This window comes from Aethalodelphis obliquidens, unplaced genomic scaffold (genome assembly GCF_003676395.1).
Source record: "Aethalodelphis obliquidens isolate GAN/ISIS:26980383/991018 unplaced genomic scaffold, ASM367639v1 scaffold21, whole genome shotgun sequence".
NCBI classification, from domain to species: domain Eukaryota; kingdom Metazoa; phylum Chordata; class Mammalia; order Artiodactyla; family Delphinidae; genus Aethalodelphis; species Aethalodelphis obliquidens.
The window spans coordinates 4,737,493-4,760,668 of record NW_020837965.1 but is presented as its reverse complement, the minus strand read 5'-3'; the positions used below and the strand labels follow the sequence as shown (position 1 = coordinate 4,760,668).

The following is a 23,176-nucleotide window of genomic DNA, read 5'->3' as shown; positions in this document are numbered from 1 at the left end:
AATCCTGTCCCCTTTTCTCTCCCCTCCATTTACAGAGTGACATGGAGTAGAACTATTTGGAAAATTGAATAGAATGTCTAAAAACAACAGCCTTCCATATTACTGAAAGGACCCTACATATTTGAAATTGAAAACTATTGTACCACTACGTAGAACTTCAAAGTACTAATCCAGTGCATGTTCCTTTCATTAATTTTATGAGATATTAGCAGATTTGTGAATCTGCTAAGAGGGGATGAAGAAGAGTTATAGTAAAATGGCTAGAGAGACCTCATCTAGTTAATATCCACCCGAGAGAGAAACTTGTACTGCTTACCTTCATGACATATAACAAGTCACTGCAAAGTAAATAATCTTTTAGGTGAAAAAGTAAGACAAAGTACCTTTGTCTTAACCACTTCTTACAATTTGTGCTGATTGCAAATTCGCAGAGGCCATCCAAGGCTCAATTCTCCCCTTAACTATCGGCTGAAAGATACCTAAAATGCAGGTTCTCGTCTTGCTACTCTGAGTCAAAGTAGCCTGACACGACAGGAAAGGTGAACCATTACAGACTTTGCAAGGTGCCTCTTTGAATGGTAGAAGAAGCAGTATCTGCAGTAGATATTCACTGATATCTAACATGCAGGCATTTTAAAGGGTATTCAGGGTAAAATCAATAGATCGATAGATCCTCTTCTTCCCCAAGAGTACATTTTTCTTTAGAATCACAAAACAGGAAATTACAGTGCTCAATCAAAATCCCCAATAGGAGACATAAAACTCTAGAATGTTTTAATGAGATTAATATCTCCCAAATGCCTAAAAGATTTCTTTAAAATGAGTTAAGAGAAAATGGCATTATCTTTCATAACGTCTAAGCACTCAAAAGCCCTGCTCTGAGAAGTGACCTCCCTGACCCAGAAAATAATAAATTAAGAACTCAAATGGGCTTTTTTTTTTTTTTCATTTTCCAAGTGCTGTCTTGTGTCTCTAGTGAATAAATTAAAAGGAGCCAACCCCTCCATGGCAACTACTTGGAGAGGCATTTCCAGAAGTGGATTAATATGCCTGTGGGTAGTCACAATATAGGATGCTGTCAAACCTCTCTGGTCCCCCCAAAATGGAATCATATTCCCATCCCCAAGACGCCTCGCCTTGGTTGTTATTTTTCATGCAGTGATTTGCGTTTTCTGCCACTGTTCATAAAGAACACAGGGTTCAGCCCCCTCCCCATAACCGCTGCTGTCCAAGAGGTGTGACAGCTTGAAGTCCTCTAAAGATAAGATACCAAGGGTTACTCAGGACATCTTTCAGTCCAAAGTGGTAATGGGAACAAGAACCTTCTCTACCTTTCAGGTCAGCTTTGGTCAACGCAACTTTGTTAGCAAAAGAACAGAAAAGGCGAAAACAATAACCAGAGGTTAGTAAGAGGTACAGCAAACCAGGGTAACATTACAGAAATGAAAACACAATCGGCATAATCAACATCACTCGAACAGACAATTGAAATGCTCTACAGGTTCTCCAGAGACAGCACAGACAGGGGATGCACAGACCAGGGTGGAGCAGGCCTCATCAGAGCCACATCAGCAGAGCAGGGGCAGGGAAACGTTGGACTGGACAGAGCACAGGCAGGTTACAAGAGCCTTCCCACAACCATACAGGCAACCCCAAGGCATATGGTCCAGAAAAATGATTTTCCATCAGTCAGGATAAACATCAAGAAATAAGGGTAGTACATGGCCAGACTGAAAGACACGTATGCACAGCCAGACGGAGCCCACAAAAATAATTCTGAACATTTAGGAGTTACGCGCGGAAGAGTCGCTTGGGAGCACTCCTTGTAACCTCCTGAAAATGCCACCAAGGAATCTGGCACTAGAATTGGGCATTTGTATGAAGGTGATTTGGGAACACCAACCATCTCAGTTGGCTTAATTTATAAAAATGTAGCCAAACCCAAATGGCTGTGGGCAAAATGGCACCAAACCAATGTCCTTCTTATTTATTTACACCAGTCTCAAAATGAAGCACGTGTGCTTCTCTCAGATGTTTACCGTCTGCAGTTGTGGAATCGGATTTCTAGCCAATACATGCCTTGGTCTCTGCAGCAAAGCTGGCCTCAAGATAGAAAGAGATATTTGCCAGCCAAGTACTGAATCAGACATTATAAAAAAGTCCTAGTCCAAATTGAGAGGTTGCAAGTCACAGCTAGATGTTGGCTGGGCTGTCCAGAAACTGCACTTCATTTCTAAATTATATACTCTGCATAGATTAGAAACATAAAATAAAAACCTAATTCAGTACTTTTTTTCTTTCTTACTATAAACAATCAAGAGCCAAAGAGTAGTGGATTAATGTGTCTTTAAAATAATTCCAGACTCTTTGGGATTAGATACAATACAGAAAGTAATCCAATTGCTACTTGGGGATCTTGCGTCATTATCAATGACTTTGACACATATAAGAACATATGATATATCCTAGCCTGTGTACCCCAAATATGTTAAAAATAAAACACATTCACCATCGTGACAAGATTCAGGTTTTAGTTCTTAGTAATGAATCCTTATCCCCTACTTGTTTCCTATTCTAGGCATAGAAATGATAAATCAAGAACTGTGTTCTGTTTCCTGTGACTTTGCCTCACTGTCAAAGGCCTTCCTGAGGGCCCGGTACTATGTAGAGAGTCACAATGAGAATGATACTTTTTTGCAGTCTTTCCAAGCTTTCGTGCCCTTCATTTCCCTCCCCATCATCTTCCATAGCGCCCTAAAAAGCTCCTGGTATCTCTTACAAGGGCTTATTCACAATAGTGCAAACTTCCAATGACAGTAATTTATGCCTTAACCCACTTTTTGGCCATTTTTCCTGGCCACTTAGGCTAATTATCCAAGTCATCTGTGTACAATAAACAAGGGCTTTCTTCCCTCAGAACTCATCCTCCACTTCATGCCACCCAGTGGGGTGGTCACAATGCTCCATGGGTAACCATCATAATTATCTCCATGGCAATAGAGTGCAGTGTTATTAGGCCCATAGGACTTGCCATAGATGCGGATGGTAGAGCCAGCAAGCCACAATATTCAGCTTTGAACAATCACCCATACTCAGAGGAAGGTCAGAACCCACCCTAATGCATGCGATGAGTCATGCCAAACTGCACATAGAGCTGTAGGTAGGGAAAGGAACATTTTCTCCAATCAGATGGGTAATTTCTTTTCCCTAATGCTCCCACAACTTCCCCTAAAGCTCTCGTAAGTGGAGTCCATTCCACCTTTACACTGTACATTTTAATCCACTTTTATAAAGGTTGGTTTAGACTTCCTTTTAATCAAATGCTACAGCTTTACTGCCTTACACCCCAATTTTTTTTTTCTTTTTTTTTTTTTTGCGGTACACAGGCCTCTCACTGTTGTGGCCTCTCCCGTTGCAGAGAGCACAGGCTCCAGACGCGCAGGCTCAGTGGCCATGGCTCACGGGCCCAGCCGCTCCACGGCATGTGGGATCTTCCCGGACCGGGTCACGAACCCGTATCCTCTGCATCGGGAGGCTGACTCTCAACCACTGCGCCACCAGGGAAGCCCAACCCCAATTTTTATACTCTATAGAACTGTGCCTCCGATACAGTAGCCAAGATGCATGTGGCTACTGAGTACCTTAAAGATGTGGTCTGAACTGGGGTGTGCTACAAGTGCAAAATACACACTTGATTTTGAAGGCTCATATGAAGAAAATAAAATGTCTAACTAAAAATTTTATAATGATTATATGCTGAAATGATAATATTTTGGATATATTAGGTTAAGTTAAATAAAATGTAAAATTAAACCTAACTTTACCTGTTACTTTGTATCTTTTTTCTTAAATGCAGCTACCAGGAAATTTAAAATTACGTATATGACTTACATTATATTTCTATCAGGCGACGTTGCAATGGAGTTAAATGGATGATTCCTGTTGACTTTTAAATCTACAAAACTGATGGCATGATAAAAATATTTAACATTTGAAGAGAGCCTTATACTTTTGAATATGTGCTTTTATATTATGATTTTACTAGATGTGATTAATTATTCCAGGAAAACTGGAATTTCTGTCATTCCACAATCTCCTAAACTAGTATACTCAAATTAATTCTCAAATGGCGCATCAATATCAGGACTTCCCTTAACACCCAAAAGAACTAAGAGCAGGCCAATAAGACAAAAACTTTTGAGTTGAATGAAACTGTGCATTTTCAGGAGAAGAAAGCAAAGCGGCTGCTTTAAATGCTTGGTGATTCCCAACTTCCTGTCCCTCCTGTACACACAAAACATATTTGGCTAACAGAATTTAAGAACTATTTCTGGCTAAAAGAAAACTGGAGAGGGTTATAGGGACAAGCGGCCTTATTACTAGTGCAAACTGGTAACAAGAAACTGACCCTTAGGCAAAGGAAAATGACTTCCAAACTACAAATAAGCCTGGGAAGCTGATTAGAAGCTTTTATTAAAATGTGCTTTATGATGGCAAGTGAAGGACTGAAGCTGGTTAAGAACAGGAGTGATAAATGATGTTGAACAGTTAGAAGATGAATGAACAGGTTGGATGTGGTAAATTAATGAGGGATACAAGAAAACAGTATATTGCACAAAAAAACATGAGGCTCCATCAGACAAAAGAATACATAGGTCCTGGTGACTGATCAGATCATCCTCTTTGCCTTTCAAGTTAGACACGAGTCACCTTTTCAGCCTATCCAAGGAGTCTGGGGAAGGCTGAAAATGTGTCTGCTCTCCCCTGCTGGTTAAAACTAGATAGCTTTTATTGTAAAGAGCTATTGGACTCAAATGACCTATAAAATTCAGTTAGTATCTCAAGAGACAGTGGATTATCTACAGAAAGAGGGTGAGCATGGTTTGTTGTGCTGCATGGGTGGGCATGCAACGCTATTAAATGTCTCACATTAGATAATGTTTGTAAATAATAATCCTACCACTTATTGAGTACCTACTATATATGTACCAGGCATTCTATATATATCTCTGACTTATATATATTACCTTCCAAGGTAAGTTTCATTGTCCCATTTTACAGATGAGGAAGATATCATTCAGAGAGGTTAAGTAACTTGTCAAAAGTCACACAGCCAACAGGAACTACTACCTGGACCTAAATCCAGGTCTTTCTAACATCAAAGCCCATGCTGTTCCACTACACCACACCAAGAAACCGCCAAATGACGCCTGACATCTAGTAAGTGCTCAGTAACTGTCACTTCCCCTCCTCCATCACGGCATTCTGACATCATTTTCCTACCTTCTGCTCAGTTTTCATTAAATGATGCAGTCACTATTAGCAACATAAGAAATATTTTATTAATGGTGACTCTCACATAAAAGTCTCTGATTTGTACCTCCCTGTGTATTAAGATATAAATAAAAGTCCCTGATACCCTTTCAGCCATGCTGGAAGCAAAGGCACAAGTCAGGAGAAGCCTGATGTCAACGCCAGGAAAGGTCCTCTATGGCAAGTATGAAAGACATCTGCCAACATATTGTACATTCCTGGAGCCTGTGCCACATGTCTTGACATACTCAGCCAGTGACAGGAGGACATCAGTGGTGATGCAATGTCAGATAGTGAATGGGATGAGAGGGGACTGGTAAACCAAGGAAGGAGGCACTGGCAGAGGCAGCAAAGAGGCTTGCGACAGAATGTAGCTTAAAAAGAAAAAGGTTGTACCTTCACAGCCACGCTCAATCTGTCCACTCCGATGGAGGGCATCGTTGATGAGGTCTGGCAGGCGTCCATTCAAGTCCACTGATGCCAGACAGCCCTGAAAGCCATCTCGGGAGGCCACGAGCTTTGGGAGGTTGCTGTACATGCCTTGGGCCAGACCTGCCATGTAGAGGTCACCTGGAAAGGAAAATAGGTAGTAAAAGCAAATGGGTAAATGGTATGGAAACCACGTCAACAAAAGCCAAGTCACATTAGACTGTATACTAGATAATGGTAATACAGCTGGGGGGGAACAGCATAAACAAAATTATTACCAGAGTTTCTACATTGTAAAAAGAAGAAACTAACATTTCTTATGTGTCATTCATTTTATACACATCATCTCACAAATTTTAATCACTATATCCATTCTATGAGGTAGGTATTGTTCCCATTTTATGATGAAGTAAAGATTAACAACATTTTCAACACAGCAACCACTTACTGAGTGCTTTTTATGTGCTTGTTACCAATAGTATGCTGAGGATATTATAGACACTATTCCATCCAAACTCCTAATAGCCCAGAAAGGTAGTAACAATTATTATCCTCATTTTGCAAAAAAAAAAAAAAAAAAAAAAAAAGTATATAGAAGCTGAACAAGGCTAAGAAATTTTACCAAAGTCACCCAGGCGGTAAATGACTCAGCTGAGATTCATGCCTTCCTCTGTATTATGATCCCTCCACATTTTGACATTTATCCCCTCATCACTCAGCTCCCACATGCCCAAGGTTTACAGAGAAAACAAACCATCCCTAAGGAGTGGTAGAAGTAAAAACTAACAAATTGCGTCATGTTATAATTCAATGTTGTTAAAATAGGTTATGTATGATGTATCAAAAATGCATGGCGCTCCTAAACTGTAGTTTACCTCTGGAAACAGCCTTTCCACTGTAAGCTCTAAAAAGGAGAAACTTCTTTACAAGGTTTACCTTTCAAATCCAGATTTTTGGCACCATTGATAACCTGAGTGACCACCTTAGTGTCCACTTTCAGGCTGTGGGTGTTACTGTTGTCCCGGGTGATGACGACGTTGTGCCACTGGTTGTCATTCAGGGGGCGGTCACTATTGCCTTTGATCACATTGGGGCCGTTTCCAAGGTCAAACACGTAGTGTATGTACCTAGGAGGAACCACAAGCACCCAATGACTTGAGATTCCCTGCAGTGGTTTAAAGGCAATGTGTACATAACTGGCATTGGGGGCTTCAAATCCCCCAAGCTAGACTGGCATCATGCAAGAATAACTAAAAGCTTGATTTAAGAATATAAAAATAATCAGTTCCTATTCTACCAGACTTCACTTGAGTTCTGTACTCATTGAATCCATTTCTTTAACACTACCTAGTAAAAATCCAGAGACACAAAGCAGTACAGCTGGTACACTCCAAAACATTAGGGGGCGACATCTAAATTCACAGTCAATCATGGATCTGTTTTTTGGGTTTTGTTCTATTTTTTGCTTTTGTTTTGACTACTTCCCAACACACAGTAGTAAAATATCTTGAAGCAAGAACCTTTTTAAAATTTGCATATATGGGCTAATGGTAGTACTGAAAATATCTGTATTTCATTTCTTCCTATAAATTTGGTGGTTGCAGACTATACTGCCCCAGAGATAGATGCAACACATACCCTATCCCTCTTTTGCAAAAATAAGCTTTTTTTCCCTTAGGTTTAAAGGACTACGTTTCAGATTAAAAAGCCTGACAGTATTGAGTTATAGAAGAAGATCTTTAAAGAAACTCATGAATCTCTCTCCCTTCCAGTCCTAATGATTACAAAGATATTTTTAATCAGTGCGGATGAGAGCATGAATCAGGAATAGAGGGTAGAGAGTAGAATAGACAGTTTTTTCTGTGCATATTTTATTCAGGGTTTGAGCTAAGACATTTAGTATAAACTAGGCGATCTCTTCCACGTACCCCTTGACGAGCTCAACAGCAATGAAGTCATTGCCATCACCGCTATTGAAGAGAATGAAGCCGTCAGCGGAGGTGGTCTTGAACTGGAAGAAGAGGTGCATGGAGGTGTAGGCCTGGAGGGTGGCCAGGCTCAGGTAGCTGCTCTTGGTCTTAAAAGTGACAGGGTCAGCGATGATGTTCCTCAGTCCAAAACGAGCCTTCAGTTCGCAGTAATCGATGTCTCCATTTTTGCACAAGTCAATGTAGAGCAGCCCATTAAACATGAGGCTCTGCAGGTGGCCAATGAAACTGGAGGGGACAACGGAGATGTAACGTTTCTCGGTCATGATACCAGTTTCAATGTTGTGGAATTCCAAGCGGGTATGGTCTCCCACCATTGTACCTGTGAAAATCACAGATGAGATACAAACAGGAGAAGTTACCACGTTTTGTCATAGCACCCTTACTACGTCTTTTAGGTCTAATTTGTTTCCACACAAAGTATTCAGTTCCAGAAAACAAAACACTCAATATAGTAGATATCTGACTTGGCTTCAGTCGGGGAGCTGATGACTGTCCCAGCCCAAGTTAAACGCCCTGCATCCCATGCGCTCCTGCAGCTGCTCAGAATGTCCCATCTTATAAAGGAAAATATAAGCTCATGGGCAACTCAAGTTAAAGGATGAAACTATTTGTTTTCTCCATTCAGGAAAATAATTGGGTACCAGTACATACAATAAGAAGGAAAATTTTTATTGCTCTAACCCTTATAAAGATAAAATAAGCGAGCCTTAGGCATTCATTACTACTATTTCTTGGTGTAATAATTCACCACCCAGTACTTGTGGAAAAGTTTCTATTGTAGAACATATTAATTTTACCTGGCCAGCAACCGTTGCTTTTCCTGATAATAACAACTAATCTTCCTTTGGGAAGATACCCTCCTCACTTCACCCTTAAACCAACTGGGCTGGATGAAGACGACCCCATCCCGGCCCCTGAAGTAATCAATCTACCCAGGCAGAAACACTCAGTGTATTTTTCTCTCTCTAGCCGTTGAGTATGGTCTACGGACTAACAAAGTGGTCTTCGAACCTTAGCATGCATCTGAATCACACAGTTCACTGAGCCCCACCCTTAGAGTTTATTATTCAAAAGTCTGCAGTGTAGCCTGAGAATCTGCATTTCTAACATGTTTCAAGGTGATGCTTACATGACTGGTCTAGGGACCCCCCCCCTTAGAACACTGGATTAGCAGCAACCCTAGTTGGTCCAGTAATACTCCCCCAGGGTTTGTGCTGGAACACTTAGGAAAGAGACGTTCTTTGCAAACAAGGCTTTCTGAAGGGGTAAGAAGAAAACCCAGGGCCGCTGGAGGCCACGTGATAACTGGAGGGCTAGGGCCTCCCTGGTGAGACAGCAGACCCAGCAGACAACCACAGAACGGAGAGGAACAGCTCGGCAGGATGATGTCATTTGAAGACCTGGATCTAGCTGGCCAAATCTGGACTTTTAAAAACTACATGGCAATAGATTCTCCTTTATGCTTAAAGCATTTGAGATGGGTGTCTGACATGTGCAAGTAAAATATCTCCAGCTCATACAAATAAAATATTAGATCACTCACTACCTGGTTTACCCAGAAGTAGTGAGAGGCTGGGGCAAGGGTAATGAGGTGGGCTTGAAATAAATACAAAGAGACTGGAAACTTTAGTAACAAAGTCAAGGAAAATAGCGTTAGTATGGCCAGAGCAGAAGGTGGCTCTCTCACATTTATTTGGATAAATCATATTAAAATTTAACAAACCACGTCCTAATGCCCCAGAGGTAGAAGGTAGGGAAGGGGAATTCCCTTTTCCTTCCCTCTCCTGTTGCTACCCTCCACTTTGAAGAAATTCCATTAGCAAGACACTCCTAGAATCTCTTACTGCCTCTTTTGTCAATTTCCAGAGGAAAGGAAGTGACAAAATCAGAACTATTAAGGACAGTCTGCAAAGAGAAACCATATGTGCATAGCTCAGCCTCCGGCATGTCCTTTAAGGGAGCAAGCTGCCCTCAAGAAACACCAGTTTACGTCACTCGCTCATCCGCAGCATGGGTGTTAGAGGAACAGGCCTTGCTTCAGTCCTACCCCAGTCCTGAATTAGTTAGTGTTTGAGTGGGCAATTCTAATTCTGAAATTCAGTACATGTAAACCACATGTTTAAACATCAGTGTTATCACTAATAAAAATACCTCATTTCCACCAGACTTGCATTTGTTTTTCTCTATTGGTATAGAACTCAGGTGTCAAAAATTAAAGGAGGGGAGGGGATCGTATTTTCTTGGGTCCTTAAACTGCAGTATCTGGGAGCTTCAACCAGATCACACCCTTGGACGCTCAAGATTAACTTCATCCCTTTGGGAGCATACACAGACCTAATTCAAAGAATCGCTCATAAGCACAAAAATCAAATTTACATTTTATGAGCTTCTATGTGGTGTTCTGACAGCTAATGACAAATCGTTCTCTTAATATAAGCAAAAATAAAATAATGATGTTGGCTAACTTACATATAAAACTGTAACAACAAAAATCAAAATACAACATAAATCTGCTAACAATTGAATAACTAGAGAAAGAATCACTGTATAAAATTACTTAGTATTAAAAATTGGACTGGTCATGAAAATGCAAACTAGCATAACCTAAATTCACATGATCTAAAAACAATGAAGTGACTGAAACAAACACCCTATGTCAATTTGGCTACAGCTGTTCATACCAGGGCTGGAGGCTGAAAGCTGGGGCTGGGGTCTGATGGGGAGGGGAAACCACAGCCAGTCTCGATAAGGACACAGGAACTTAACTATGATGATGCCGGCAGTCCTACTCATTCTTATTTTAGCGTTAAAAATAAAAAAGATCAGTGATGAGAACTAAAAAGTGATAAAGGGGTGATCCCTGGTGAAGACTGGAGTTCAAAAAAAAATTCGAAGAGACAACTTTAAAGTTAATTGGGATCTTTTAGAGAAAAATAGATAAGTTTAGAGATAAACCGGCCCCTAGAATTGAGGGGTTAGGAAATTCTGCTCATTAGAACATGAATTTCATAAAGCAAGAAAATCATGTAGAGTGTTGACTGAGCTTTTCAAGAAGAGCTTGAAGAAACGCCTGGACAAGTAAGAGAAGGGAAGCTAACAGTGAAATTTGAGAATTTAGCCCAGGGATGCAGACTGATTTAAAATTCAGGGTAACTCAGAGAGCTTCAACTTGAAGTTGGTGGGGTTAGGGGGGCAGGCAGGGGAGTGAAGAATGTGACCAAATTAGAAAGGGGCCAAATTAGAACATGAACTAGCTTCACTATGTGCTAAAGGAACTCACTTGGCTGCAGACAGAGATGCCAAAAAAGATGTATGCTGCTGCACCTGGAAAATGCACTGAAGAGATTGCTGAAGTTTGAAACCTGTGCCTTTTTAAATCTGTGTATCACCTAAGCAAAATCAATAACCGGGAACCTTTTCACTCATCTCTTCTTCTTTTAGTCATTTCAATAAAATAATCTTTATTATGGTGTAGTGTGTAATGTTAAAGTTATAATAACACCATCAATTTAGTTGTATTATTCTCTATAATATTCTTAGGTTTCTCAGGCAGGTGTTACCAATCTGCTTTTTGTTGTTGCTTCCCAAAGAATGAATGAATGAATCAATCAATCAATTTATTTATTTGTAGGAGACATCCCTTTATAATTCTGTTTTATTTTTTTATTAATTTTTATTGGAGTATAGTTGTTTTACAGTGTTGTGTTAGTTTCTTATTGGGACCGACATATATACACTACTATGTATAAAACAGATAACTAATGAGAACCTACTCTATAGCACAGGAATCTCTACTCAATGCTTGGTGGTGACCTAAATGGGAAGGAAATCTAAAAAAGAGTGGATATGTGTATACATATGACTGATTCACCTCACTCATCTCTTCTGAATGCTGTCTTAAATTAAAACTTCCACTTAAGGGGAGAATGTATGCATACTTCACAGCAGCTGCTTTCAAACTTTGGAGGAGAGACGAGTAACTTGGGAGAAACGTAACAAGCAAAAACCAAGACTACTGAATAGTCCCTATATGCCAGGCATCATGCTAGGCACTTTATAACCACCATCAAATGTCACTATCACAATAAAACTGTAGAGAGGCACCATTGTCTTGCTTTAGAGGTGAGGACGCTTTGCTTAGAGAGGTTAAACTTCTATCAAAGTTCATACAGGTAATAAATGGTAGACCCCCAAATTGAACACAGGCATGTTTCAGTCCAAAGCCCATATCTTATCTTGTACACTATACTGTTTCTGGAGAAAAAGCTTGACTCATTCCTTGCATCATTGCCCAAGAAAAGCTGTAGGTGGAATTTAACTGGTGAAATTTCCATGCAGAAACTGAGATGAGTTCACACTCCTTTTCAGTGGCCAAGTATTACAGTGTCATTCCATCTAACTCATGGGTAATGTATCCAGCCCCTTCCCCAGAGCAGCCATGCTGCCTTGACTCCTATTCACACATTCACTTCCATAGTTCACTGATGGCCAGCAAGCAGTTTACAGACCAGCCTGACTCAGAGTACTGAAGTTTGTTGAGAACATAAAGCCACTCAAAATTTTGGCCAAGTTCAAGCTGTAACTTCCCCCACAAGGCATTAGCATATAGTGGATGAGCATGTAGGCTCTGAGGCTTCACTGCCTGGGTTCATAACTTTTCTGTGCCTCAGTTTCCCTGTGAAATCAAGAGGAAATTATCAGGGTTAAATGTATCAGTACATATAAAGTACTTAGAACAGTGCCTGTTAACTATTACTAATTATGCAGCTTTCATTTTTTTTCCTTTCTCTGAAGTGTTTTCAGAATTTCCTGGTGACTTCATTTATTGCTTTCTCCCTTTTACCAGAACACAAGCTCTTTTTAAGTAGGGACCACGTCTTGCCTCTTCTCTATGCCCAACAGGGTTTGGCAAAGGAGCCCAGGCACAGCAAGCATCCCTCACATCTGCGGAAGGAGGCTGTACTTGAGACGTCTGCTTTGGAGTCACCACTAAGAGCAGGCCAACACTGAGAGCTCAGCAAAGACACCGGGAGAGGCTTAGAGGAGGCAACTTGACCTCCCTTGGCTCACAGACATGGGGAGAGAAGTTAAGAAGACTTAAAGACTCACAAAGCCTTAGTAAAGGATGTACGTTTTGCCCACAGTCCTCCAGCTCTACCACTCTCACACCCTTTTCTCCTCGATATCAACATTTTTCAAAAGTATATACTGTAACATACTTCAGTAATTTAAAAGAAGTTCTGGCGCCAAATAAATTGGGCAAACACTGCATATGTAATTATTGATGATGAGCAATGTATACTAGCATATTAAAGGCTCCTGATAGGTCTTTCAAGTAAGAATTCCACTTCATTTTGTTTAACCTAACATTTTCCAAATTGATCTCATCCCTTTTTTTTTTTTTTAATTAACGTAAGAAACAAGTTTTTTCTTGGAAAATGATTTTTACAGCTTGACGCTGTACATGCTATATAGGACGAGGGAAGGAAAGGAAAAAGTCAACATGGACCAGAGGAGTCAGAAGAGAGGTGAATTTCTGTACCAGCAAGAAGTTCTAGGTGGCGCGGGTGGTCCCTGCAGTGTCAGGCCCTAATGCTGAGGAGCTAACCCAAGGGAGGTATTCTTTTAATTTACTTTTAATCATAGAAATCCAGCTCAATCAATCAATCCTTAACTGTCAACTGAAGTTAATATTTTTCCAGGAACATTATATTACGTTATATATATCCTTAATATTTTCCAGGAACGTTCTATTACAATAAATGAAAACTGCCAGGCCGAGGACTATGTCTTTCCTTGCTTCAGATTTCTCATACATCTGACCTATTCTTTGCATCATTTCTACAAACTAGCTGAAAATCTGACCTCCTGGGCGACTTTAAACAGCATGAAAGGCATTACTAAATAAGCCAATAAGACACTACTTAATAACCTGAGGACTATGTGGTTTTTAGTTTCATTGCCTGATTTTATGACTTCTGTGAGCTAAAATTAAAATTCCCAAACCCCTTATCCCTGTAAGAAGCAATCCAAGGTTGTGGCTCATAAGCAAAATAGCTCTTTTCTTCTCCCAAGTTTCTTTATCCTTTTGGCTGCTTTTTTTTCCATCAGCAGCAAAGTAGGGGGAAAGGCAGAGTACGAAACAGCTTCATTCATTTCAAATATCAAATTACTGGATGACTTGGGCATCCATGGTTTAATCCTGCCTTTTAATTATTAGTGGTAAGAGAAAGCACACTTATAATTACCTTTACTGTAAAGCTTCTAAAAAAGAATAATGACTGAGGGAGGCATTACACATTCCTGTACCCTCAGTCCTGCAGTTCTTTATGACTATAGATTTAATGGTATATAATTTCCCTATGGAAAGAAAAGGAACTTGCTGTCTGGAAAGAGCAGGGTGAGGTCGCCATCTAGTGGCTGTTGATTGAAAACACGCTGCAAATAGCACTGCTGGCTTTACTGGGCTAATCCCAGAGCAGGCACCCAGGGACATGACATGTTATCACTGCTGCCTTTGCAGGCTGCTCTCTGCATTCTCTCATGCGGATTTCTTGAAGAATTAATTCAGGTTGGCTGTGGGTTCTAAAGCTTACAATCATTCTGCTTATTTTCATTACATAAAGCTAAGTTACCCTTCAGGCATAGAGAACAGCAACTGTTATCTCCCACTACTAAGTTATGTCTATGTACAACTGGAGGATGCTGGCTAATCACTGTAGTTCTGTTTGTCTTCTCTTTAGGAGGGAAGGGGTTGGGTACTGTCGTGTACCTACCGAAATGTATTCCTCACCTCACCCCAATCCATTCCACTGTATTTTACCTATAGTGTAAGACACATCATTTTCTTAGGATGAACTGGGAAGTCTGACAAGCAGCTTGACTTGGTCATATCACACAGACATGAATTTAGAGCTTACGCACACAACTCCCTCTAAGTTCGTGTCGCCCTTACGTAAAAGGACAATAAGAACACTTAAGCTGCGAGGCAATGGTGCGCTCCAGAAGATTACGAGAGTTGATATGTGTACAAGGCTAACCCAGCACCTAACGCCAGCTGGGCACTGGATATACGTGAGCTGTTCTCGCTCCTTCCAGACTCTCCTTCCTGACTCACGCACGCCCATACACACAAACACACTCTCACCTGCACAAACACATACGTGGCTCACTATAATTCCTGACTCCAGGAGAACAGAAGCTCAGGCTCATGATTATAAAATTAAATTACAGAACCCAAAATTGCAGAAACTTTATTCTGAAAATAGTCTTAGCAACAATAGAATTTCAAGGTGTAAAGCATTTTAGTGACAATGACTGTTAAACCCGAAGGCTCCTCACTCTAACCTGTCTTATTCACAGAAGAAACTGTAGACATGGCTTAGGCCACTGACTTCATTTGACAGGTCCAGAAATGGTAAGTGACTTTCCCAACATCCTGCAGAGAATCAGCATCAGGGTCCAGGTGTCCTGACACCAACAGCGTTCTGCGTGATATCCCATCCTGCCCCATGTTTTCCCTTCCCACATGGACAAGAAGTCTGCATAACAGATATGCACGGCTCTCAAATACTGGAGAGTAAAAATTTTAGAATGCAGCATGTAAGATGCACTGACAGATGCCTTCTCTCTTCTGCCCTAGATCTTATTAAATTATCCATCAAATTCTGCCCAAAGATCACCTCCCTAAACCACTCCCGATTTCTCCAGCCCAAACTGATAATTGAGAAAATTACCTTCCGATTGACAATTATAACCTTACCCACCCAAATTAGAATCTCATTATATATTCCTTGTCTTATTTTCAAATTCCCGAGTCCTATCTCATCTACAAAATTGGTTCATTGTTGAAGGAAACAGGTAATTTTGTTCTTCCCTTTTATCTTCTACAATCCCTAGCACATTCCTGAAATATAACAGGCTGTCAAGAAATACTTATTGCTTGTGTGAGGGTCTGAATGTTCCTTTACATCTGTATGGATTCATTCACTTATTCCTTGCCCTCCTAGAATGTAAATTCCACCAGACCAAGGACTTGCCTAATTGTCCACCACCACATTCCCAGTGTCTTCTAAAGCAGTGCTTAGTACAGAGTAGGTACTCAATTAATAATGATTAAATAAGTTATTAAATAAATGAATAATTATTCAGCACCTTCTAAGTACCATGCACTCACTTCGGTACTTACTTGTACCTATAATGTTCTGAATTTCTGGTTTATCCGTCTCCCTCTACTGGAGAGAGACTCATTCAAAAGGGAAGGACTGGCACTTTGAAGGATGATTGATAAGCGGTTTTTGAGTAACTGAATAATAGAAGGATCTGTAGAACTCTACGTCTGTTCTCCAGACACATACTCTATGCCTAAGGAGAGAGCCCCATCAATATGTAACCACCATAGGGGATAAGTTCTGTAACACAGATCAAATGAAAAGGGATTATGAAAATACAGAGGAAGATCTTCTTAGTCTTACCTGAGCCTTAGCCTTACCAGAGAACAAGACATGTGACTTCCGTTTAGCAAAATACAAGGTTTCCAAACACAACACTTCGCTCACTGAATGACCAAGAGGAGTCTGAGAGCAGAGAGAAAAATTCACTCCAGCTGTACTCACCCTCGGCCACATCATCGTCCACGGTTAACTTAAGGCTTTTTCCTCTCCGCACCACCCGAACAGTGTGCCATTCGTTGTCATTGAGCTTCTGCCCCGCATACAGGGTTTCTGGTCCTTTGCCTAAGGGCAGTGGTAAGTGCCAAAGTTAGAATCAATTCTAAAAGTAGTGTTCATGGCATCAGAGTTGTCAAAGCCACACTGGTGCACATGACCCAGCAGCATTCAAGGAATTGTATCCCTCCAGAGCCCATCTGAGTTTCACTGATCCAACAGGGTCCTCCACGCAGTCCCCAGGGCACAATCTCAACTGAATCATAATGGACAATAACAAATAAGTGCCCTCCTTTATCTAAAGGTGCAAGATACTTAAAATGCCAATGGCAATAAGCCAACATTTACAGGAAACAGTAGTCAGCTGTCATTTTGTTTCCTAAAGTCTTAGACTTCAGATGAATTTCTTGAAGATATAGGAAATTCATCATACATTCCTTTAGAATCATTTGGTCACTCAGGCATAATACACCAGTCTGGCTTTTGGAGAGTATCCACCAATTCGATGAGAAAAGAGCTATGCTTTTAACTTGACATTTCCATTAACCCACGGTCTTACCAGAATTCAGTGACCACAGAAATCACGACAGTAACCGTTACCATAATAATAATGTCAAGGCTTAAACCCCATTATAAATAATGCTCCTGAAGGGAATATGATGGGCCCCAGGGCTTATTCATTGTTCATCATCTTCCAAAAAGATCCAAAGACTTAAAATATGAAATAATGCAAAATTCCAAAACTGAACCTGTTTAGGTCAAAAGAATATTCAGTAAAACGTGCCACTAAATAAAGGAATAAACCAAGTTGCCTCAAACGATCCATGATCAAGATGCTCAAGATGGTGTTCAAGTGAACCCTAGGAAGAATCAGGTGCAACAAGGACTTAGGGTATTTAGGGACAGAAGTTGGCAAGACGAACACTGAGGCATTGAAACATTTCACTTAGTAATGAGGGGGAGTGGAATATTATGTTTCACTCGCCATTGAACTGAGATTTAAGTTGAAAAGACAAAGAAGATTGCATAGAACCAGAAAACTTAGAACAAGTTTGCTCTCTCTACAAAGATAGCTGATCGCATGCAGAAGGATACTGCTTAAATCTTCCTACATTAGTCAGTCAATATATGTAAAGCCTTACTTCTGGAAACAACTTGCAAAAACAAAAAGATAAAACAGGTAACTGGGCAATACATCTCTAAGGATGGTATGCATCTGAAATATTTCAGAAGACTACACACTTGGCTCCAACAGGGCCAGGTACATAGTAGGTGCTTTAATGAGTGCTTGTTGAATAACTGATGTCTACCTATGTCTTTACTTCTTTGGAAACCATCAAATAAGGTCAGTATACTTTTATCTAAGTAATTTTGAAACTTTTATTATATATCTTTCCTTAACCACTCTCCCCACTCCTCTACCTCCAAGACTGAAGATGTTATATATCGTTTAGGGGAGAAAAGAAAAAAGAGTATTATTTGGGTAGAGATCTTTTAAGCTAAGTCATTTTAAATTGGATCCTTTAATTTTCAGTAATTAGTATTTCTATTAAGTGTTGGTTATAAGAGTTATGACAGTAGCTGAAGTTTGGGGAAATTTCCTTCTTGAAAAATAAACAGTCTTTCAAAGTGGAAATATTTCTTTCAATCACAATGTATTCAGCAGGTAATTTGTGTTTAATATTTTTCAGAATGTACCTATACCCCACGTGCAATCCATAGTTACAAAACTCCTGAGAATTCTGTGAAGAAACTTAGAATGGACCAAATACACCCAGAACTGAGTAATGATGCCGTGAGACCAATGAAAAAAATAATTCTACAACAAAAGGTGTAATACACAATCTTAGCTTCTCTTTGTGGGCATTCCTGTCTTTCATATTATCTAAAATGTATACACTGTAACAGGCTTTTCCCTACATTTCAACTGATTAGATAGCACTGCTCCTAATCTCATTAAATTCAGGTCTATGAGTGATAACAACAGCAGCACACTGTGTGGACACTGGGAGAAAATGGACCCACATCTTGTGGGTACTTTGAAGCAAGAACAGATGTTCTCAGAAGAAACAAATCTGCCTTTGTTTTTTAATGTTTTTATCCTCTTTATTCTACATGCAAATGCTTCAATAAGAAAGAAGAAAGTAAAGAAAGATGTAGAAAATATTGGCTACGGAGGCAGAACTGCTACAAACATAGGCTATTTCAAGAGCTCTTATAGGTGGCATCTGTTCTTTAGACAATTTTCACACATCGCTTAATTTTTAGGATTGGGAACAGATAAGAGGGAAAAATACTAACACAAACACAATCAGTTTTAGGACATTGTTACATTAGTGCCGTATCAGCCACAGAGATGGAAAAACAAGCCTTGTCTCAGCCCAGGTGTGGTAAATGCTGCTGATATTCTGCAGGTACTTCTGGGCTCCTTGAAATGTCCACTATGGTCAGACTGGAAATCTGACTCTAAAACTTTAGGATGTGATGGTCTGTGACCAAAAATGTGAAAAAAAGAACTGAAACCTCTCATACCCTACTGCTAGATTGCACTTGACCTCCCACCCCACTAATCCTCATTCCTCTAAGAGTAGAAAAAAGATTCACACTCATCTCCATAAAACGGCAGGGAAATGAGTATTGTTTGATATTTATTTTCAAGCAATAAATAGAGAAATCTTAGTGAGCTTCTGGAAAACTCTCAGCCTCCAAAAGTGGAGAGTCAATGGCATTTACCTTTAATCAAGCAAAAAGGTCAATTTGTCCTACTAGAAGGAAAATGTGGTTTAAACTCAGCTGGAAATGTTCACAAATAGAGGGGAAGGGCAAATCTAATCTGTAGCCTAAGCATAAAAATGGATTGATAAGTGATGCAAGATGCAGACACAAGCTGAAAGTTGAAACATACAGATGGATAGGTTTTAGAAATAAGAGGATTCAGTTTGGAACAACTCCTCTGGAAGATTCAAGCACAAAGCATCAGTAAAACAATGAATGTGAAGGGTTCTTTGCTGTTAAGTAAAGGATGGTCCAGGTAAGAAGGAGGAAATCATTTTGTAAGTTGAGATTTAAAAGGGAACTGGTGAGAACTTAAAAAAATATTATCAAAGCTATCAATTATCCAGCACTGTCCTTTTTCTTTTTAGTAGCTAGGAGAATTATGATCTGCAATTGGATATATATTGGATGCATGTATTAGATGCATGTTTCCTTCTTTTATAGTTTAAGTAATCAAGATTGATCACAAAACAAAACAAAAGTTGTCCGACACCCTGTAGTTGAATTTCCCAGGTAATGACACCCATGACTGGAGTAAAGAAGCAAACTTGCAGATGAAGATTTCCGGGATGCAGCAGTCTGTAGCAGTGGAGCATTGAATCATTTGCTATTGTAGAACAGAGAGCCTTCAATGAATCCTCTGGGTAACACCACACAAATGCCCATTCAACACAGCCTCACTGCAAACTCATGTAGTATCATCTTTTTTAGTTAAGGCTGGTCTCACAGAAGATCCTCTGATGAACAGGGGATAGAGAATGAGAATCATGGAAGAAGGACACAAACTAGACTGTTTTCTTGACCTCTCCTACAGTAACCCCATGGAAGCTGGAGCTAAGAATAAGATCAAAATGAAAAATTAGGAGAAAAGTACCCTTTGGGAGAGAAATCATTGCTGATTGCTTGGAGGAAGATGACACTCAGATATGAGCAGAGTGTTCCCTCTTTCGGCAGATAGGGAATGGAAGTATGTGGGAAAAATCTACATTTGAGCACTACTAAAGGCACCCACCTTCACAAGGTGGACTTTGGATTTTAATTATTTTGAAGCTATTTAGTTGTGTGTTTTTTCTTAAACAGACTGTTCACAATGCCTGAATTTGTTATTCCCCCCAGGAGCAATATAACCGGCAAAACTACAAGATACCCAAATATCTCGTATTTCAATAATCTGTCAATATATTTCTAAGACCTGCCCAAACCAACTAAACCAGATGGTTTTGCTCATATGCAGGGAGTAGAAATTCCTTCCATGTTCCACAAAGTGCTATTTCTAAAAGTGGGTGGGTACCATTTAGAAACTTTGGCGGGAGGGGTAGGAGGGACTAAGGAAGCAACACCTGCACCATAATCACTGAACATCTTCCTATTTGTGCAGGAAGGGAAAAGGGAAAATGGAAAACTTGATTTCTCTTGGAACTATGGTTTCACATGAATCAAAATTCCTACAATGCATTAAAAAAGATGAAATTCACTCCTTTAGAGAGGTATAGTGAAATGCATGTGATTATACATCTAAATGACATGGCAAATAAATACACAAAATGATGGACCGTGTTAGGTTTAAAGAACACCAAAAATATTTAAAAAGAGAAAACTTACCTTATTTCCACCAGCACCTTAGGTCGGGCAAGCTGAGCTGTGACAAACATTTTACTAAGCCTATATATAGCACCATATATTTTATGAGTCTTCCTCTCCAGAGAGAATAGATTCAGCAACTAAAGCAGGGGTAAGGAGGAAAAGAATGGGACTAAGAATAAGGAGGGTGGCAGGGAAGTAGGAGAAAAGCATTTTATTTGTCCCCCAAAATTTCATGTTCTGCTTGTTTTCTTTGGGCTGACAACCCAACAGAGAGTGAGGAGTGTTTTGTTTTGTTTTGATAAAACTTATTTTTGTCAAAAGCATTCATTTTCTTTGAAAAAAAATTAAATCATATTTACTTATAGAGCCTGTTTGGTGAAATATTTCAAATAGATCATTTCATTTTTTACTGGACCCTTCAGGACTCAGGAAGAGCTGTCATCTCTCCTACAATAGATGCAAAAAGCAGAGGAGGCTCTCTGGAAGCCTTGTATTAAGAAGTCTCCCAGTGAAGTATGTGAGAAAGACAAGTGAGCCAATCATTCAGCTTGAGCCCATACACCCTCCTGGAGGCCTGCGTCTAGTTAAAACCCACTGAAGACACCAGCGATATGTATTGGGCTTGAATAGGTCCACGTCCCACCAGGCCTGCCACATGCAACATGTTCGTCTCTGGGCTGCCATCCCTTTCCCTGTGGCTCATTCTCTACTCTGCCCTTCCAGGTTCTGACAGAGTCCTGTTACTAACACCAACCACATATCACAGCGTTTACTCACATATTTAACAAACGGTAAAGGAGCATCGGCTTGGGTGCAGGCACCATTCTAGGCGTGAAGGATGAAGAGGCGAACAAGACAGACCAGGTGCCCGCCCTTTACAGAGCTCACAGGCTAGTTTGGGGTGGGGGGGCAATGAAGGATAAAATGCAAATTGAAGAACATGAGATCATTTCAGATAGGTTGGGTTCTATGAAGAAAATACAACAGGGTACTACGATGAGAAGTAATTGGGGTGGGGAGTGGGAATAGAGGATTGGCTACATCACAGAATGTTCCAGAAAGGCCTCTCTGAGGTGACATCTCTCTTCTGGCCCTGTACCAGGTTGGACGGAGAGCTATTAAGTGAAATGGTACATCTGAGAAGGAGCGGAAAGAAGTCCCTTATGTCTGCAGAGGGGCTGTGACAGGAGAGAAGATGGCAGCGTAGACAGAAGCCAGATCTAGAGGCCCTAGAACCTGAATGCTGCTCTAAGTGCAGCAGGAGGCCACTGGGAAGTTTTCAGCAAGGGGATCATAGGACCAAATTTAAGTTTGAAAACTCACTCTGGATGCTACGGATGCACTGGCCCAGAAGAGACAAACAACGGAGACGAGGAGATGTACTAAAAGGCTGTTAAAGGCAGGAAATGAAAGTGACCTGGACTAGGGAGGTAGCAGTAGAAACAGAAGTGGTGAGGTCTGTGATGTATTTCAGAGGTGGGGTCGACAGCACTTGGAGATTGGTTTGGGAGGTGGGTTGGAAGTGGGAGAGAGAAAGAGAAGAATCGATGATAACTCCCAGATTTGGTCTGGGAGCCTGGGTGACGAAGGCACCTTCAACCGAGATAAGAACGATTCCAGAAGAAGCAAGACATGATTGATTGATCCTATTAGCCAAGGGAGCTTACCTCTGTTACTTGTGTCTTTCCTACCTAGCATCAATCACACTTGTTATCATCTCCTGCCAGCTTCCTACTGACGAGAAGTGTGAACCAGAGTTCACTGCTTGCAACCTTGACACAAGGTTGCTGGGTTAATGTTATCTTTCTTTCTCTGACTCTGTCTCTCTGTCTGTCTCTCTGTCTCTCCTCTTCTTCCCTTCCTTCTTTTCTCCTTTCCTTTCTCCCCTCCTTCCTTTAAGAAAAAACATGCTGCTTTTGTAATCCCCAACAGCTAAGCAGAGTATCTTTCACCAAGGAGGTGTTCAACGTACTAGAAAAAAAAAAAAAAAAAAAAAAACTAGTGAGTGAATAAATAGAATTGAATGAATTAAATAACAAATTAGTAGACAGGTTGAGGGAGGGAGAAGAAATGGAAGGGGAGCTGAAGAGAGTTACAAATTATTTTAGCAATATAATGAATTGGACCAATTCAGGAAGATATTCAGTACAGAAATAAATACACTTAGTTGAATTAAGAAGTGAATACGTAAAATTGAATGAACAAATAAATAACAGAGTAAATCTGTTGAAGGTAGAGGAAGAGAAGGGAAAGGAGCATAAGAGACCTGAACATTGCATTTTGTGAATTAGTGAATTAGACAAATCTGAAGCTAAAAGACACCAGGCAGCAGATATAAATAAAGACACTACCTTTCCTTTTAAACATATATATATATGTGTGTCTATATATATATATACATATATATATATATATATA

At 40.2% G+C, this 23,176-nt stretch overlaps 1 protein-coding gene across 18 annotated transcripts in view; it reads right to left on the bottom strand.

The window, feature by feature from the left end:
* The window catches only part of NRXN3 (neurexin 3), a 1,686,346-nt gene that overhangs the window by 879,404 nt on the left and 783,766 nt on the right, over positions 1-23,176 (bottom strand). For all 18 annotated transcript variants that reach the window (XR_003435587.1, XR_003435591.1, XR_003435588.1 and 15 more), the window contains 4 exons: positions 16,349-16,468; positions 7,671-8,052; positions 6,679-6,869; positions 5,710-5,883 (listed from right to left, as the gene is read on the bottom strand). Coding sequence is in view for 14 of the 18 variants with exons in the window: in XM_027120199.1 (XP_026976000.1) it covers positions 5,710-5,883; positions 6,679-6,869; positions 7,671-8,052; positions 16,349-16,468 (867 nt within the window). In the remaining 4 variants the exon portion in view is untranslated. The remainder of the gene's footprint in view (positions 1-5,709; positions 5,884-6,678; positions 6,870-7,670; positions 8,053-16,348; positions 16,469-23,176) is intronic.